Source organism: Chanodichthys erythropterus, chromosome 3 (assembly GCF_024489055.1).
Source record: "Chanodichthys erythropterus isolate Z2021 chromosome 3, ASM2448905v1, whole genome shotgun sequence".
NCBI classification, from domain to species: domain Eukaryota; kingdom Metazoa; phylum Chordata; class Actinopteri; order Cypriniformes; family Xenocyprididae; genus Chanodichthys; species Chanodichthys erythropterus.
The window spans coordinates 19,902,670-19,922,154 of record NC_090223.1 but is presented as its reverse complement, the minus strand read 5'-3'; the positions used below and the strand labels follow the sequence as shown (position 1 = coordinate 19,922,154).

Genomic DNA, 19,485 nt, shown 5'->3' with positions numbered 1-19,485 from the left:
AGTGGTATACTGTTGCTTTAACTGTAACATTTATCCTATAGTTAATGACAGTCTCCACCTCCAAGACCAAAAGTATCCACTCCCACTTTATCTATGTACTGCTGAAACCTGTACAATTCTCAAGGTCTTATGGGTATTGTTCTGTGAACATGGAATCATTTTTGCAGCTTTCCAGCACAGGAACATTTATTTTTTGCTTGATTCTGCTCTTGGTTGTTTATCTTCTATTCTTGAACTCTCAGAGAGACGAAAATGAACCTCCTGGACCAAAACCGTTGCCATTCTTGGGAAATCTGCTAATGTTAGATGTTAACAAACCACACTTGAGCCTATGTGAGGTAAGTATGAATGATATCAGTCCTGTTGGCCAACAGGTTCAGCTTTGTTTCTATTGGTTCATCAGTAGAAAGCCTTGAAGTGTTGACAAACCGGTCTGGTGAGTTTTTACAGAGAACAATTCTGTTTTTCCAAAGGGAGAATATACGATTGTTTACCCAAAAATTCTGTCATCATTTTACCCTCATGTTGCTTCAATCCTTTGGAACACAAGAACATATTTAGAACAAAACAACATAATATTCTCTTAAGATTCATTTAATAAAGTTGAATAATGTTTGGAACAGATCTTTTTCTCCTTTAAATGCCTGTAATGTCTATTTCAATCTTCATCAGATGGCAAAGCAGTTTGGCCCAGTTTTCACAGTCTACTTTGGCCCAAAGAAGGTGGTTGTGCTAGCTGGCTACAAAACAGTGAAGCAAGCACTTGTTAATTATGCAGACGAATTTGGAGATCGAGAAATCATGCCACTGTTCCATGATTTCACTAAAGGACACGGTAAGAGCAGTCCAGTTTAAAGGGTTCTTTATACTTACTATCATAGATATAAGTTACACAAGGGCTTATCACACTGCGCTTAATCACAGGTTATCGTCATTCTAAACACTGCCTTTAACCGCGGTGTAAGATTATTTTATTCTCTGTTTATTGTCCCGAATCATGCTTCATTCTCAGTTTGTCTTTATCATTCATTGAATACATAGGCCTATGGGAAAAGAGTCATGAACATGAAGCCAATCCATTCACAAAACCTCCTTCCAATCATACTTAAGTACATGGCTTTTATACATGCTCAAGGGGTGGTGTCCAACTGTCCAATGAGATTGTACTTACATGATATAGGAATGTGGTACATATATAAAAACAAGTCTAAATATGGTCAGCTTCCGGTCAAGTAACCATGCTTTCCTGGGGCTCCAGTAAGGCCTAAAAAGCAGGGACCTTTCTTGGCTGCTTTCCAAGAAACACACACACATAGACATAGTGTACATTTAAAAAAAAAAACAAAAAAAAACAGATGTGTGATGAAACAATAACAACTAGTCTCCATTCTACCCTTGTAGCCGTAAAGACCAGGAGAGAGAAAACAGGGAGAAACAGGGAAAGAAAAGTCAGGCTGATAAGAATATCTGTCAAGTCCTGCTCTTGTTCAACTTCCAAAGGACACAAGGACAACTCAAATTTCCACTCAAACACTTTTAATTTTCTTTTTGGCTTTGTCAGTTGATTTAGTAAATTAGGTTGTAAACCTTTAAAGACAGAGAAATAAATGTTACCATTTTAACTAAACATTTTAAATAAACAGTTTCATATGTTTTAGTAAAGTTTTAACATTAAACTTGTATAAAATACAAAAGAATAGTACATTTACATTTTTCTTTTCCAAACTCAAAATGAAATTTAGCACAAACTCATTTAAACACAAAATCAATTAAGTCAATGCTGCAAAGTGTTTTGCCAATCTACAGAGCAGTTAAACATATTTGAACATATTAAGCAGCATTTTAAACATCATGAAATTAAATAAAACATTTCACCAACCATTGGCGTCTTTGGACTGAATCTTTGAGTGAACTTGGAGTGTCTTCTCTCTGAAGTTCCTTTGTTTAAATGAATGAGAACCTCCATGTTTTTACAGGTGCTCTCAATCAGTGTCAGCCAGTTTGCTGCTGCTGGTGCACTCTGGGAAGTGTAGTTTTTTGAAACAGCCAACCAGACCACATCTCCAACCGCAACATTTCGCTCTTTCGTGTGCCATTTGCTTCTTATGAATAGATTTGGTCCAGCCAATTGGCTCCACTTCTTCCAGAAATTGCTTACCTCTGCTTGAATATGTTTAAGTCTTTTGTAAGGGTAGCCATCGAACTGGAAATCTCCAGGGTCTCCCTTTGGATTGGCACGTCCTAAAAGCAGAGAATTCGGGGTGATGTACTCTACACAGTCTTCTCTGCTTTGAGTTCTTGCATCGATGGGTCTCTCATTTGCAAGGTTGGCTACCATGAAGAGAAAAGTTTGGAATTCTCCCCATGTGAAAACTCCATCTCCACCAAGGTTGCTCAATGCCCGCTTCACTACTTTGACAGCTGCCTCTGCTGCTCCATTCCTATGGGGAGAGTCTGCAGGGTGGATCTTCCACGACCATTCCGTACCATGCTTGGCAGCTGTGTCTTCAAGTTCAGATTTGTTTAGTCGGTCAAGAAATTTGTGAAGCTTCTCTAGAGCAGGTTTGGCTCCCACAAAGTTAGTGCCAGGGTCTGACCAGAGTTTCCTGGGGTGTCCTCTCAGTGAAGTGAACCTTTGATAGGCTAGCAGGAATCCTTCAGATGACATGTCACTCACCACTTCAGTGTGTATGGCCCGGGAAGCCATGCAGCAGAAGACTATTCCCCATACTCTGAGTCTAGTTCTCTTCTTGACCTCATCTTTCACTTCATAAGGGCCGAACAGGTCCATGGTGGTGAATTCAAAAGGTGCAGCTGGGGCTGTTCGCTCTAGAGGCAGGTCAGCCATGATTTGTTGACACTGTTTTGCTTTGTTTTTCCTGCAAATCACACAGCTATCAACCATTTTCTTGGCAAGTCTCCGGCCTTTTATTACCCAGGCTTTCTTCCTCATCCGGAGAAGAGTTCCTGCCACTCCCTCGTGGTTTACTTTGTGGGATTCTTGTGCCAGCAATGTAGACACCCATGCTTCAAATGGTAAAACTGGCACTGCTGTTTTATCTTCGTTGAAGGTCTGAATTCTGCCTCCACAAACTAGAAGTCCCGACTTCACATCTTTGTATACTACCAGTCTGCTTAGAGTTGTGTCTGAAAAAGTTGTTCCTTCTTGAGCTGCGAGGAAGAGGTCTTTGAGTGCATCTTCATGTTCTTTGACAGTCAGCACAGCTTGCTTGGGTGATGTTACCTCCCACTTTGACTGTTTAGGGGCCCGTGCTTCCTCTTCAGCCATTGCTTGGCAGCTAGACAAACCCAGGCAATGACTCTCACCAGTTTGGACAGGCTACTGAATCTTCGTACTTCCACAAGATCCTTAACCCAGCCAGTGGGCTTACTTCTTAGAGGAAGAGTTGGGTTTACTACAGGTTTTTCCTCTTGAGTTTCACTCTTTGGACTTTCCTTAGTGGCTTGTAGTACTTCTTTTTGCTGACCCCTTCTTGCTTGAGCTCTTGTTAATGCACCTGAGAATGCCTTCCTCTGGAGCTTGTTTACACTCTCCCTGGCATTAGCTGCAACCTCTCCAGCTGATTTTATAGGCCACTCCTTCACTGGCCACTTAAGGAACTCTGGTCCATTTTGCCATGTGGAATTCTCCTTCAAATCTTCAGGAGCGCCCCCTCTTGTTATGATGTCAGCTATATTTAGATCTCCACTAATCCACCACCAGTCTTGCACTGGTCCAGCCTTCTGGATTTCACCCACTCTATTTGCAAAGAAGGTTTTGTACCCATAACTGACTCTTTGAATGGCTCCCAAGACCGTTTGACTGTCGAGTAGATGGAACCATCTCTCAATCTTCATTCGAGCATGCTTTTCCACATACTTTCTGATCCTGGCTGCAAAGACAGCACCACAGATCTCAGCTTTTACAGCTTCTCCCTTCTGATCCAGGGGTGTCAGCTTGGCTTTTGATTCAACGAATCGAACTTCAGTGCCTTGACTTGTCTTCCATCTTAAGTACATCACAGCTCCAAAGGTTTTGTCACTTCCATCAGAGAATGTAATGCCCCAAGGTTTCCCTACCCAGCCAGCTGGTGTGAGACTCCTGTGGAATTTCACCTGCCCAAGCTGCACATATTCTTCAAACAGCTGTATGGCTTCTTCTCTGAGCCTTTCTGAGAGAGGTTGGTCCCAGGTTTCTTGGGTTAGTTTCCCACCCCCTCCCTCTTGGAATGCTTTTCTAACAAGTATTGCTCCCTTCTGTTTGGCAGGTGTAACTAAACCAATTGGGTCGTACAGTCCAGCTACTTGACTTAAGAGAGCTCTCCTAGTCAGTGGATTAGGTGTCTCAGTTCTCACCTCCTCCTTGAGAAGATCTTTTCCAACTCTCATCTTCTTCTTTCTTTTGGAAAAGTTAACTGAGGTTAACATATAGAGCTTGTCTTCATCCACTTGGTAGCCGATGCCCAAGGCTTTGTTGTCTTCGTCCCTCATTTGATTTGGAAGAATTAAGGTGGTTTTACCTTTCTTTGTTAGAACCTCCGCCTCCATTCCTTGCCTCCCACTTTGCCCTGACCGGACCCATGGCTTGAGAAAAAAACCTCCAGCTTTCAAGATCTCTTCAACATTTGCTGTGATTTTTTCAAGTCTATCCAGGTCATTTTGGGAGGTTAAGAGGTCATCCACATAACTGTCCTCTTCAATGACTTTGCGCTCATCCTCCAAATGAATAAAGTTGGGCAGCCGTGCTGTTTCCCTCATAACCAAATGAGCAATGCAACCAGCAGGTCTGTCCCCAATGTTGACTCTGGTAATTGCATATTCACTTATCTCTTCATCTGGGCTGTCCCTCCAGAGAAACCTGTGAAGATGCATCTCACGCTCCTCCAGCCATACAGAGTTGTACATCTTTTTGATGTCTCCTAGAGATGCATGCATCCCTTCTCTGAACCTCAACAGGACAGCTCTGATAGGGTTGAGAACGTCTGGTCCCTTCAGAAGAAGATCATTCATACTCACACCTCTGTATTTCTGGCTACTATTCCATACAATACGAACTGGTGTTGTCACCGAATGAGGGTTTGGCGCCACCAGGTGGCTTACGTACCACACTGGTCCGTTCCACTTGTCCATGATTTTGTTGGTGAGTTTTATGGCTGCGCCTCGTTCGACCATTTCATGGATCTGGGTAGCATATGCGACTTTCCAATCTGGCTCTCTGCTTAGTTGCTTTTCCATCCTTAAGAAACAAGCCTGGACTGCACCTTTGTTGTTTGGGAGAGAGGTTGGATTTACTGTCCAAGGATACTTTGCATCCCAATGTGGAGCTGGTGTGTGATCATCCCCCTTCTTGTAGGTGAGGCCTCCTTTAATGATCTCAAGCTCCTCTCCTCTGCCAGGGTCATTTCTTTTCCTCCTGGTGGACAGTTTCCACATTTGCATCCTCCGCATCTTGGCTCACATGCAGCTCCGATGCTGTCCCAGTGCCACCACTCAAGGAACTCACGGTTACTAGCAGCTGTAATTTTGGCCTGAGCCACATCCTCCTGCTGTAGCTGTGCAGCTGTGTCAGTTGTTAGACCTGTAATTTCTTGATATTTGACAGCTGCTGTCCTCATGGAGCGAGCAAAGTGTGTTTTGGACTCATATGCTGCAACCTCCACTTCTTCAAACAACTCAGGATGTGCTCCACCCACTGTCTTCCCCAAAGGACCCTCCCACAAGACGAGGTCTCCGATGATTTTTACCCTCTGGGGAGCTTGAGTCTTCCCTCTCGGTGGCTAATAGAGAAGTTCAACCTCTTCTGGTCTTTCCAATTCTTTAAGTTTGACTTCTGGGAAGAATTTTTCAACTTCTCAGGTTCAATTACTTGATGAAATCTGGAGATTTCATCCAAGCCGTAGCAGACCATTTCATGAGCCCTCTCTGTTCCTTTAGGAGTCTTGACTCTGACCTTGAGGAGATACCTTTGTGTGTTCACCTCCATGGTCATTCCACCAACCCCATGCACAACTAAAGTTATCTTCTCATTTCTTAACTTCAGTCTTTCAGCAGCCTTATGGGTAATGTAGTTTGTGTCTGAAGCAAGGTCAATTAAAGTCCCAATCTTCTGCCCCTGCGTTTGCAGTGACTCGCATCAACATCATGATGACAGGAAGTTCAGAGAGCCCATTTCTCTGCAGTAGCTCAGACTGGCCTGAAGCATCGAGTGTCACTGCGGTTTTGTTGGTGTTGAGTGAAAGCCTTTCTGCATCGATCTGCCATTTCTGGGGAAAGTTCAGACAAGAACTCCTCTTGTTCCTCTGTTAGTTTGCTTTCACATTTGCTGTCTTTTCCACTTTCTCTCTTCCCCTCTTTTGACTTCTCCTTTTGGGCAGAGGAAAAAATGGTGGTCTGGGGCACCACCTTCCCTTTTACAATCTTTATTTCTGCATAGGAAAGTGTCTCTGCAGTATCCATCTCCATCATGGCATACAAGACATTTTCTGCATGCTCCCAGATTTCTCAATACAGCTTTCTTTTCAGGTAGCTTAAGTCTTTTGAACTTTCTACAGAAAAAGATTTTGTTGTTGTGCCCACTATCACCACAGACACCACATACCTCATCAAGCTCTTCTTTCTTAGTAGTTTTTGTTGAGGCAATCTTTCTGTCATATTTCTTGTCTAAACGATCTGGTTTCTCCATCTTCTCCACAGTTCTGAGCTGTTCGAGTCTCTCTAGTATTTCTTCTTGACTTTTAAGGAACTTCAAGAGCATGTCAAAGTGGTTATCTGATGTGACATTGTTTCTAGGTTCAACCATGAACATCAACCAGTCTCTTTTAATAAAGTCAGGCAACTTGCTTTCAATGGATTTAATTACCAGTGGGTTCTTTATGGCTCCAGAGTTTCCTAATTCCGTGAGATCTGCTAGGGCCTTCTCCACTGACTGTATGACGTCAATGACCTTTCTTGGTTGGTTCCCCTTCACATGTGGCATCTTCTCCAGCTCTTCAAGGATTTCCACAGTGATGGTTGACTTGTTGCCATATCTGTTCTCCAGGACTCTGAACATGTCATTGGCAGTGGTGTATGTTGAAAGTCTAAGGTCTTTTGAGATTTTGACATCCACACTCTCCAAGAGTTGAATTTTCTTAACTTCAGTTGATCCGGATGGTTCTCCCTGCTTTTGCAGGCTTTCCCAGTCTTTCCTCCATCTGTGATATTCTCTCTTGCTCCCATTGAAGATAGGTAGAGTGGTTGGCTTGATTCTCACTATTGGTGTGGATGCTGCTGGTTGGGGTAGTACTTTCACTCCTGTGCCTTGCTCATTGATCGTCCGTGCAGTGGCAAATTCAGCTCTCCTTAATTCAAGCCTGTAGTAGGATGCTCTTACGTCTTTGACTCTTCCATCTAATTCATCCTTTAATTCCACAGGGATCCATCTCTCCCATGTTGACATTGCTGAGATAGCCTCTTTTATTCTCTTTTCCAAGAGGGTGAGGTGCACTTCATAGCCCTCCAAATTGGCACTTTCCACATGTACATCAGCCGCTCTATCATTGGCTTTTTCTGCTTCTAGGATTGCCACAAGAAGTTCACTTCTTCCATACCTCGACCACAGGTTTGTTTGAACAATGTCCCTTATCTCTGCCAACTTTGTTTCTCCTTCTTTTACAGATCTATCAATGTCGGCCTCTTGCTGTTCGTCAAGACCTGCTTCTTTATCCTCAGTCTTGATGTCAGCCTCCAGTCCAATCCTGTAGTCATCATTGGCATCGAGCATCTTTCTGAAACAGTTTGAAAGCTTGGTGAATTCCTCCCTTAATTCCACTTGAAGCATGCTGCTTGCTCCTCTTGAAATGAAGTTAGCTTGTCTGGTGAAGTTGCTTTTTGCAGTGGTCCTCTCCTTTTTGAGCTGCTGGACCGACTTCCCCAGGACATCTTCCGCCATCTTGACTTCCTCTGCGTCAACAGCTTATTTCTGGATCTGAAGCCGTTTATCCTCAGGGCCAGGCCGCTCCGCGTGGTTTACAACTGTCAAGTCCTGCTCTTGTTCAACTTCCAAAGGACACAAGGACAACTCAAATTTCCACTCAAACACTTTTAATTTTCTTTTTGGCTTTGTCAGTTGATTTAGTAAATTAGGTTGTAAACCTTTAAAGACAGAGAAATAAATGTTACCATTTTAACTAAACATTTTAAATAAACAGTTTCATATGTTTTAGTAAAGTTTTAACATTAAACTTGTATAAAATACAAAAGAATAGTACATTTACATTTTTCTTTTCCAAACTCAAAATGAAATTTAGCACAAACTCATTTAAACACAAAATCAATTAAGTCAATGCTGCAAAGTGTTTTGCCAATCTACAGAGCAGTTAAACATATTTGAACATATTAAGCAGCATTTTAAACATCATGAAATTAAATAAAACATTTCACCAACCATTGGCGTCTTTGGACTGAATCTTTGAGTGAACTTGGAGTGTCTTCTCTCTGAAGTTCCTTTGTTTAAATGAATGAGAACCTCCATGTTTTTACAGGTGCTCTCAATCAGTGTCAGCCAGTTTGCTGCTGCTGGTGCACTCTGGGAAGTGTAGTTTTTTGAAACCCATTCCTGAGATTTAGCTCAACAATATCTTACACCCTGGTGAAGGAATGTTTCTCACTTGTAACTGGTAACTCCAGGTAAATTATAAGCAATGTGAAACGTGAAGCAAGATATCCCAGGATTCTATTTACCCAGGGTTTAGAATGAACCAGGGTTAACTATTTCAAGTGTGAAAAGCCCTATACAGTTTTGGACACTTTTGGACATTTAAAGGTGCCCTAGAATGCATTTTCACAAGATGTAATATAAGTATAAAGTGTCCCCTGAATGTGTCTAAGTTTCAGCTCAAAATACCCCATAGATTTTTTTTAATTAATTTTTTAAACTGCCTATTTTGGGGCATAATTAGAAATGTGCTGTTTCTGTGCGTGTTTCCCTTTTAAATGCTCGTGCTCCCCGCTCCCAAGCTCGCAACTCTATAATACATTGCATAAACAAAGTTCAGACAGCTAACATAACCCTCAAAATGGATCTTTACAAAATGTTCGTCATGCAGCTTATCAGATCTTGTAAGTATAGTATTTATTTGGATGTTTACATTTGATTCTGTATGGGTTTGGTAGTAGCCTATACTTGGGCTAACGGAGCTAAAGCTAACATTACACACTGTTGGAGAGATTTATAAAGAATGAAGATGTATTTATGAATTATACAGACTGCAAGTGTTTAAAAATGAAAATAACGACAGTCTTGTCTCCGTGAATACAGTAAGAAACTATGGTAACTTTAACCACATTTAACAGTACATTAGCAACATGCTTACAAAACATTTAGAAAGACGATTTACAAATATCACTAAAAATATCATGTTATCATGGATCATGTCAGTTATTATCGCTCCATCTGCCATTTTTCACTATTGTTCTTGCTTGCTTACCTGCATGAAGTCTAATGACTCGGCTGTGCACATCCAGACATTAATACTGCCTTGTGTAATGCCTTGAACATGAGCTGGCATATGCAAATGTTGGGGGCGTACATATTAATGATCCCAACTGTTGCGTCACAGTCTGTGTTATGTTGAGATTCGCCTGTTCTTCGGAGGTCTTTTAAACAAATGAGATTTATACAAGAAGGAGGAAACAACTGTGTTTGAGACTCACTGTATGTCATTTCCATGTACTGAACTCTAATTATTTAACTATGCTGAGGTAAATTTAATTTTCAATTCTAGGGCACCTTTAAGTCACACTAATAAAATCTGAATTTCATTGCATTTGAAACAAAATATCAAATCAAGAGGCATATGTGCTCAAATGATGCCCGAGCTTTTCTCAGAACAAACTTAACTTTTCTGAGCCACAAAATTTGTTTTAACCAATTGGTCTCTTTGGATGTATGAAGTCACTTCAGAAAGTGACTTTGGCATCACTCAACAGGTTGAGCTACAAGAATATGATTTCTGTAAGATTAACTTCAGAAATTAAACATCTTTGTAGGAATTATATTTGCAAATGGAGAAAGCTGGAAAGAAATGAGACGGTTTGCTCTCACCAACTTACGAGACTTCGGGATGGGAAAGAAAAAAATTGAGGAGAAAATCATAGAGGAAACATGCCATTTACGAGAGGAATTTGAGAAGTTTGAAGGTAAAGTATAAATGGTTAATATCATAACCATTGATATTATCATAATGCCTGAAATGTAAAGCTTCAAATGTCATAGTAGTGCAGCAATGTAGGCATGGTCAGCAAATGGACCAAAAGCTGAACACCACTGCCTGTTCTTTTATAGGAAAACCTTTTGAAACCACACAGCTGATGAACTACGCTGCCTCAAGTGTCATTTCCGCCATTGTGTATGGCCGCAGGTTTGAGTATACAGACCTTCATCTGCGGAATATGGTGGATCGAGCCAATGAGAGCGTCAGACTGAGTGGAACAGCGTCTGTGCAGGTTCACGTATGATTTGAATGTAACCTGTGAGAATGAACTGGTTTATAATGGCATACAGTATTGTGGTAGAAACATCTCCTGATTTTTGTTCTCCAGCTCTACAACATGTTCCCTTTCTTGGGTCCATGGCTCAAGAATTGGAGACTGCTCATGAAAAACCTTGAGCTTGATATCAAAGAGATATCAGAGCTGGTGAGCAGTTTATGTCAAACACTGAACCCACAGGACATCAGAGGCCTTGTCGATTCCTTTCTCATCCGCAAGCAGACTGCAGAAGTATTGTCAATATAACGCAGCTTAAAATTTTAATGATCATATTCTTTTTTTACTTCTTTAAATCTCTAATGTGATTTCCATTTGATCAGGAATCTGGTGAGAAGAACTCACTTTTCCATGAGCAAAACATCATTTACTCAGTTGGCAATTTGTTCATCGCTGGTACGGACACTACTAGTACAACACTGCGCTGGGGCTTGCTGCTTATGGCCAAATATCCACACATACAGGGTATGATTGAAATATTGCAATTGACTGGAATGTTTATTCTGGATATTCTGGGTTCAGTACAAGTTAAACTCAGTTTGACAGCATTTGTGGCATAATGTTGATTACCACACACACACACACACACACACACACACACAAAACTAGTTTACAGTGAGGCACTTACAATGGAAGTCAATTAGGTCATTCTGTAAATGTTAAAATACTTACTGTTTATATAGTATAGCCATAAGATGTGAAAAAAAAAATCAAACACTGCCTGTAACCTACTCGGTTACGTACGTAACCTCGGTTCCCTGAGATATGGGAACGAGTACTGCGTATGGGGAAAAGCTCCTTTTTCCTCCTTGCTGAAGCCATTTTCAATAGCGCAGTGAAACTGCACGTCTATTGGCTAACCAATGACGGCACGGTGTAGTCGCGCGAGCCAATGGCGAAACAGCGCGTCAACAAGCCCGCCAAAACGGGCGTGGCTTATGGCTATATAGCCGGTGTTTTCGTCATGGATTCAGTTTAACTCGACTGAAGCGCCGATACTGAGCCGCAGTGTTGGGGCACGGTATAATACGCAGTACTCGTTCCCGTATCTCAGGGAACCAAGGTTACGTACGTAACCGAGTACGTTCCCATTCGATACTCTCACTCATACTGCATATGGGGAACAAATTCAATCATGCCGTGCTGCGACAGGGAATGACAAAACATAACGTGGGCGCCAGGGGGCCCAGAGGATATGAGAGGGGCTAAAGCCATCGAACCCTAGATGCACAGGGGCCGGAAGGCCCCTGGGAGAGTGTGACGACAGTGCTCAGAGAGGCCGTCTTTTCACAACGAAAGGACCGGAGCATGTAAGGTCGGGATGTCCAAATTGTAAAATCGGACAAAAGTGGACGACGAGGACCAGCCGGCCGCCTCACAGATGTCTTTGAGAGAAACGCCACTAGACCACGCCCAGGATGAGGCCAAGCCTCTAGTGGAGTGTGCTCTTACTCTTATGGGGCAGTCCAGGCCCATAGAGTAGCAGCATAGAGCAATTGGGTGCGGCCGCCAAAGCAGATGAAGAGCTGGTCTGACTGCCTGAACGGCTGAGACCGCTCAACATAGATCCTCAATGCCCTGACGGGGCAGAGTAAATGCACCTCTCGCTCGTCCGTGGAAGGAGGTAGCGCTGAGAGGGAAATAACCTGTGCTCTGAACGGGGTTGAGAGCACCTTGGGGACATGGCCATGTCTGGGTTTTAGAACGACCTTAGAGTCGTTGGGCCCGAACTCAAGGCATGCAGGGCTCACAGAGAGGGCCTGCAGGTCGCCGATGCGCTTAACCGATGCTAGCGCGAGTAGCAGAGCGGTTTTGAGCGTTAAGGGCCGAAGGTCAGCTGACTGCATTGGCTCAAAAGGCGGACCCTTGAGGGCTGCAAGGACAGTGGAGAGGTCCCAAGAGGGAATGGTAAGAGGTCTAGGGGGGTTAAGACGCCTAGCACCTATTAGGAAACGGACAATAAGGCCGTTTCTGCCCACCGCCTGGCCAGCAATAGGGGCGTGGAACGCTCCAATGGCTGCAACGTAGACCTTGAGCGTGGAAGGGGTGAGACCACTATCCAGCCGCTCCTGGAGGAAAGACAGTATCTGGGATACGTCACTCTCCACAGGGTCGATGCTGCGCATTGAGCACCAGTCAATGAAGACCGAACAATTCTGGGCGTAGAGACGCCTGGTGGACGGAGCTCTAGCCTGAGAAATGGTGTGCAAAATGTTCCCGGGGAGGCTTATCGGCTCCCATCGAGGGACCATAGGTGCAGAGCCCACAGTTGGGGCTGGGGGTGCCAGATCGTCCCGTTCGCCTGAGAGAAGAGGTCTCCTCTCAGGGAGATTGCCCATGGGTCTCTTGTGGAGAGCCTGAACAGCTCTGAGGACCAGGTTTGGGTCCTCCAGAGTGGGGCCAGCAGTAGGACCGCTGTGCAGGGGTCTTTGCACCATCGTTATAAGATGAGGAAATTTGCTCTCTTTTTGGTAATTTAAAAATATTGGGTTCACCATTAGAACGGTGGTTTGTGTGGGCGCAGTCGTAGTGGGCCCAGGGCACATAACCCGATGAATTCCAGCACCCGGAGCTAAGCAAAGTGGCAGGGAATGCAAGCGAGAGAGCTTTTGGGGCGGTCCGGCCGTGGCGAGACCTGACCCCATCCTCTTTCTTCCTGCTGGATCAGGAAGACAATTAGGTCATTCTGTAAATGTTAAAATACTTACTGTTTATATAGATCAGATCGTCCCGTTCGCCTTAGAGAGGAGGTCTCCTCTCAGGGAGATTGCCCATGGGTCTCTTGTGGAGAGCCTGAACAGCTCTGAGGACCAGGTTTGGGTCCTCCAGAGTGGGGCCAGCAGTAGGACTCTGTGTTTGTCTTCGCTGATTCGTCTGATCACGTAAGGGAGCATTGTAATCGGGGGAAAAGCATAAAGGAGGAGCCTGGGCCAGGCTTGGGCCAGGGCATCCGTCTCTTTCGAGAAGAAGGTCGGGCAGTGAGAGCTGTCTTCTGAGGCGAAGAGGTCGACCTCTGCCTTCCCGAAGATTTCCCATATCTTCCGTACCGTTTGGGGGTGGAGCATCCACTCGTCTGAGGGGACATTGCTCCGTGACAGCATGTCTGCCCTAAGGTTTGATTTGACAGGTATGTGCGTCGCTCTGAGCGACCGCAGCCTGGGCGCTGCCCATTCGAGGAGGCGCTTTGTCAGGGCACAAAGGCGGCTGGACGAAAGGCCTCCCTGGTGGTTTATATATGACACGACCGTCATGCTGTCCGACTGGACCGGGACGTGGTGTCCTTTCAGGAACGTCTGGAACGTGGCCAGGGCATGTTCTACTGCCAGCATCTCGAGGCACTTGATGTGCAGATGGGTCCACGAGCCGAAAGCCGGTCTGCCCTCGAAAACGCCTCCCCAACCCGTGTTGGAGGCGTCCGTCGAAAGCCCCTTCCTTCGTGATACCGCCTGAAGGGGGACTCCACGCTTGAACCAGCTGGGGTTCGTCCAAGGTCTCAGAGCTGTAACACAGGCCTGATTGACCTTGATTAAGAAGCGGCCGTGCCGCCAAGCATGAAGTGGAACCCTGAGTTTCAGACAGTTTTGCAGAGGCCGCATACGTAGGAGGCCGAGCTGCAGTACCGGGGAGGCTGAAGCCATCAGCCCTAGCATCCCCTGGAAAGTCTTCAGAGGGTAACGGGTGTTGTTCCTGACTGATGCCGAGAGCTTCTGAATCGTCAGAGCGTGCTCTGGGGAGACTACAGCCCTCATGCGGACTGAGTCGAAGACTGCGCCCAGGAACGTGATACGTTGGCTGGGGAGCAGTGAGCTCTTGGCAAAGTTGACCCTGAGTCCCAGGCACTGAAGGTGGCTGAGGAGCACGGATCTGTGGTGTTCTAGCTTGGTACGAGAGTGGGCCAGTACGAGCCAGTCGTCGAGGTAATTCAAAACTCAGATCCCCATCTTTCTTAGAGGGAGAAGCGCCGAGTCCATGCACTTGGTAAACGTGCGGGGAGCTAGAGACAGCCCGAAGGGCAGGACCTTGTACTGATAGGCCACACCCTCGAAGGCGAATCTCAAGAATCGTCTGTGGCGGGGGGCTATCTGGATGTGAAAGTACGCATCTTTCAGGTCCAGCGAGAAGAACCAGTCCCCTGGGCGGATCTGCGCGAGGATCTGCTTCAACGTTAACATTCTGAACTTCCGTCTCATGAGGGAGAGGTTCAGAAGTCTGAGGTCTAAGATGGGTCTGAGACCGCCATCTTTCTTGGGGACAACAAAGTAGCGGCTGTAGAAGCCGCTGGATATAATCCCGATGACCCACTGTGACACTCCGGGGATGGCTTGCCAGACGCCAGAGGCATTGGGTCCAGCACTATCTTAGGGCGGGGACCCTGGCGTCTCGGGAGCATGGAGCGTTTCGCAGGGCGGGCCCACAGGCGTTGCTCCTTAGGTGGCGCTGCTTGTGATGCAGAAGAGGCAGGCTTGCTCTGAGGCTGGGTCGGCGCAGGTTTGGACCGACTTACAGCGGATGAAGAGCTGGAGCGCTTTGGCAAGAAATGTCACATTGCCTGGGACGATTTCTGCGCGGCCGAGAAGCACTCGGTAAACCCTTCCACGGCTGACCCGAAGAGACCTGAGGCTAATTTCATCTAAGGCTGTGGCTGAAAGTCAGTTGTAATCTGTGTTTCAGTGTGGTGTTTATTCCAACCACATTGTGAAGTCTGCCCGCCAATAGAGCTTTACGTCAAACAAACTTTGGGTTTAGATGTCAACCTGATTTTCATTTTCAACCAAAATTTGGCCATGTTCTGTGCCCACTGAGAAACGTCCTGGTGAAAAAAAAGAAAAAAAAAAGAAAAAAAAATGTTCTAACAGTGTTATCTAAACATTTTTAGAATATTTTTAGAGAATGTTATTCTATCCTTTAGGAGAATTCTGGAAACAAAATATAAATAGATAAATGGTTATCAAAATTATGCCACAAATGTTGCAGAATGAGCTGAACTTATCCTGAACCAGAATATCAAACAGGCTTTATCAACAAGCATGACGTTTCTGTTTTAACTGGGTTATGTTTTACTTGTTAAATATACTTTGGATGTTTAACTTATCTTGTGCTGGTGGGCTGAGTTCAGAAAATGTAATTAAAGTGTGATGTGTTTGCAGATCGGGTTCAAGAGGAGATTGATCAGGTGATTGGTGGACGGCAACCGATTACAGAGGACAGGAAGAACTTACCGTATACAGATGCTGTGATCCATGAAACCCAGAGAATGGCTAATATTGTACCCATGAGTATTCCTCATAAGACCAGCTGTGATGTTCACTTCAACGGATACTTCATCAAGAAGGTAAGAATACTGTAAAATAATACAAAATACAGAAAGTTGACTCCCTTTTTTTATAAAACAAAAAAACACATGCACCATGGTAGTACTGTCACACTCCTTGCAGTAGACTATACATTGTAAATACTATACCATATCAAAATAGAAAGATGTGATCTTTTTTTTTTTCTTTTTTTTTTTTAATAGGGTACATGCATATTTCCACTTCTAATGTCTGTACTGTGGGATGAAGATGAATGGGAAACACCACACACCTTTAACCCCGAACACTTCCTGGACAAACATGGTCGATTTGTGAAGAGAGACGCCTTCCTGCCCTTTTCCGCAGGTACTACTTTTCTTCACATAGGGTTTGATTGTCGTCTTTATTCATGAAATATCCTGGTATTTATTTTAGATTTTGTTGTGAGATCTATAATGATCTATAATATTCCCAAAAGTACTAAAGCATATAACACATCACAAAAATGCTCATTTTAAACACAAGATGTATATAAGTTTGTGACTTTTCTCTCCCTCTCAGGCCGTAGGGCTTGTCTTGGAGAGAGTTTAGCCAGGATGGAGCTCTTCCTGTTCTTCACCTCCCTCCTTCAGCATTTCCGCTTTACTCCTCCTCCTGGAGTGTCTGAAGATGATCTGGATCTCACACCAGCGGTGGGCTTCACCCTGAACCCGACCCCACACAAACTGTGCGCAGTGAAGCGGTCATGAAATCTGTTAATTAAATCTGTTAAAACAGTAAAGTTGATTGTTGACAGCCCTTGCATAATATTTGTGTTGATTCTTTAAATTCAAACATCAGAAATCTCAGGAATCAATCATTTTCAGCATTCACAATGAATCATGAAAACCACGATATAAAATCCCAGATAGCAAGCAACCATTGAAACAATGTTAAATCAATGTGTCACAGTTTGAATCAAAATCACTTTAGCACCCATTGTTGAAAAAAAAATGTTGACATTTAAACGAACAAACAAACAAAATCAATGGTAATGGCATTGAATCAAGGTTACAATGTGATGTTGGTTCAACGCCTAAAAATGACTTAATCCACACAGCCTGAAATCAACTGGTAAAAAAAAGGAGACAATATATCTGTCACGATCACCATCTGTTCCTGTTACAATCCTGTCAGTTCCTGGACTACATTTCCCATCATCCCCCCTGTCAATCACATGCACTCACTCCACCAATCACCTGTTGCCACATACAGCCATGCACACTCCACACTAATCACCACACCCAGCTGATACGCATTACCTGGACTATAAAGGACTCATACACACACCACCTCACTGCGAAGTCTTGATTCACCCTGTGGTCATTTCTGAGCGTTCCCCTGTGTTTATCCTGTCTGTCTGTCTGTCTGTCTGTCTGTCTGTCTGTCTGTCTGTCTGTCTGTCTGTCTGTCTGTCTGTCTGTCTGTCTGTCTGTCTGTCTGTCTGCCTGCCTGCCTGCCTGCCTGCCTGCCTGCCTGCCTGCCTGCCTGTCGGTTCTTGATCCTGCCTGGTTACCCGTTTATGATTCCTTGCTGCATACCTGTGGACTGTTTATTGTTATCTGGACTGTGAATGATATCTGCCTGCCCTGATCTACTGCCTGTATCCTGACCACGATTCTGCCTAGCCCTTGCTGTTCCTTTTTGCCCCTGCTTAGACCCTGCCTGTACGACCACGCTTACTTTGGAAATAAAGCTTGCAAATGGATCTTACCATGAGTCCCGCCTCGTTACAGAAGACTTCGCCACCACCACGATCCAGCAGCTTTCCCGGAGGACATCTATACGGTATGGACATTGATCAATTGTTGTTGTGGAGTACGCAGGTGTAGCACGTAACGTGTTTAGCGTGTCACACTAGATAATATTCAATATTGGCCGATTGATCAGAAGAAAGGTGCAACTACTGGAGGGAGGAAGGTAACACAGCAGGTGAGTGAACAACCAACACTGAGCCTCTTAACTGAATAAAGCTGGATTTTATATTAGAAAATGGTTTTCTTGTTTTTCTTTGAATAAATGAATCGCATATGATTACAATCTGACAGTGTAAAATGAATTACAATGTTTCCTCTTATTACTCTTTGGAAATTTCTAGGCACTTGGAATCAGCAGGTTAAACAGTTCAACTCAGTTAAAACAATTGTCATGCGATTGACATAGTAAGGGAACTAAATAAAGAATCTTTGAATAGAAAATCTTTGAATAGTCTGTTACCCAAATGAAATAAAATAAAATGTAACTTAATACACTCAACAAATTGTTACAATCAATGATTCAAATACTCAGATAAACACTCAATATGATTCAATGTACAGAATGCGATTCAGTAAATTATCTTGCAAATTCGATAGATCACTTTTTTCCTTAAAGAAATAAATAGCTTTTCAGCTGTGTAAATACTCAATAAACATTCAAGAACCAGTGAATTGGTTAAACAATTAGAGTCTATGAACTAAATGACTCAATCCAAAGAACCGTTGATTCTTTTGAAAGAGTTTGAGTTCAAAGTTTACGTCCTTTGATTGTGAATCCAGAGGAAAATTAATGAAGATAACAGTTCTCCATGAGTTCAGGTCCCGTTTTTCCAAAAAACAAAATGAAAAGGATTCTCCTACCAGTTTTGTGGTTCAAAACACAGTTCAGGTAAGAAAACTGTTCCGCGGGCAGCTCGCCATGTACAAATTGCACTTTGTGCATCCAGCATGAATTCAGGAAACTCGTCACAGAAGAACTAAAATCTCACAAAAAACCCAGTCTTGTAGAAACACAAGGCAGAACAATAATTAATGTTCAATTCAAACAATTTCATCATCAAATCATGTGTGCATTTAAAATACATTAACTTGACACTTTAACACTTATTGAATACAATGAGACTTAAATAAAAAATTGTATGATACTTCTTTAGCTCATTAGCATTTTTACATGTGCGGTAGCTTTAGCCCATATGCTATCAACTTCGGCACGCACACGGCCTATATAAACACTTCATATAATTCTCTATCAAATTCGCATCTGAACACTTTAGTTTCTAAATGTATTATTTAATGTGGAAGGGTTTAAAGATCGCTTTGTGCAGCTGCCTCGTCCCATTCTCTCTCCTCTCTCGGGAAAATAGAGAACTCCCTCTCACACTGACAGTGCAGCAGCGCCGGCGCAGCCTGTGGGCGGGACTTAAGAGAGTGCTGCTAACATTGGCTCTTAGAAGAGTCAATCACTGGAATGAGAGCAGTGATTGGACAGAGTTTTCCTTCTAGAACTTTTCTCTTTTTTTCCTTTTTCTTCGCTTTCTTTAAATTTTTAAATCATCTTCCTAATCATCAACTGGTAACCTGACTATCCGGGTTACACAGGGCACACGATCACTGGAGGATTACATCACAGAATATCTAAACCTAGCTTATTATTCGGATCTGCCTGATTGCACACTCATTGACTTTTTCTGTGATGGAGTTAACCAGCCACTCAAAGAACAATTAGTTCGCAATGGACCCCGTTCCACCCTCAGTCACTTTTTGGATTATGCTTTGTTGACTGTTGGCTCTCCATTTCCTGTGGGTGTTGCAGAGGAACGCGATTCCTCGTCTTGTTGTGTAATGGCCGCCGCGCCAGATGACACTCACAA

General features: G+C 43.8%; 2 protein-coding genes across 2 annotated transcripts; one reads left to right on the top strand and one right to left on the bottom strand.

Annotated features, from left to right (window-relative positions):
* The first annotated feature begins 149 nt into the window (after positions 1-149).
* Positions 150-16,567, top strand: cyp2k16 (cytochrome P450, family 2, subfamily K, polypeptide16). Its single transcript, XM_067381270.1, has 9 exons — positions 150-338; positions 673-835; positions 10,030-10,179; positions 10,325-10,485; positions 10,582-10,761; positions 10,851-10,992; positions 15,675-15,859; positions 16,043-16,184; positions 16,380-16,567. Exons 1-9 carry the CDS (start codon positions 150-152, stop codon positions 16,565-16,567), a joined length of 1,500 nt encoding a protein of 499 aa, XP_067237371.1.
* Positions 6,528-8,563, bottom strand: LOC137013933 (uncharacterized). Its single transcript, XM_067377989.1, has 3 exons — positions 8,426-8,563; positions 6,599-8,133; positions 6,528-6,545 (listed from the first exon to the last, which is right to left on the bottom strand). The coding sequence occupies exons 2-3, from the start codon at positions 7,928-7,930 to the stop codon at positions 6,528-6,530; spliced, it is 1,350 nt and encodes a 449-aa protein (XP_067234090.1). The 5' UTR covers positions 7,931-8,133; positions 8,426-8,563.
* Positions 16,568-19,485: the final 2,918 nt, after the last annotated feature.

Excerpts from the sequence above, each read along its gene's own strand:
- cyp2k16 (XM_067381270.1), top strand. The coding sequence starts at position 150 with ATGGAATCATTTTTGCAGCTTTCCAGCACAGGAACATTTATTTTTTGC. Across the intron at positions 339-672 it reads CACACTTGAGCCTATGTGAG|ATGGCAAAGCAGTTTGGCCC; the intron begins GTAAGTATGAAT and ends AATCTTCATCAG. Across the intron at positions 10,993-15,674 it reads CAAATATCCACACATACAGG|ATCGGGTTCAAGAGGAGATT; the intron begins GTATGATTGAAA and ends ATGTGTTTGCAG.
- LOC137013933 (XM_067377989.1), bottom strand. The coding sequence starts at position 7,930 with ATGGCGGAAGATGTCCTGGGGAAGTCGGTCCAGCAGCTCAAAAAGGAG.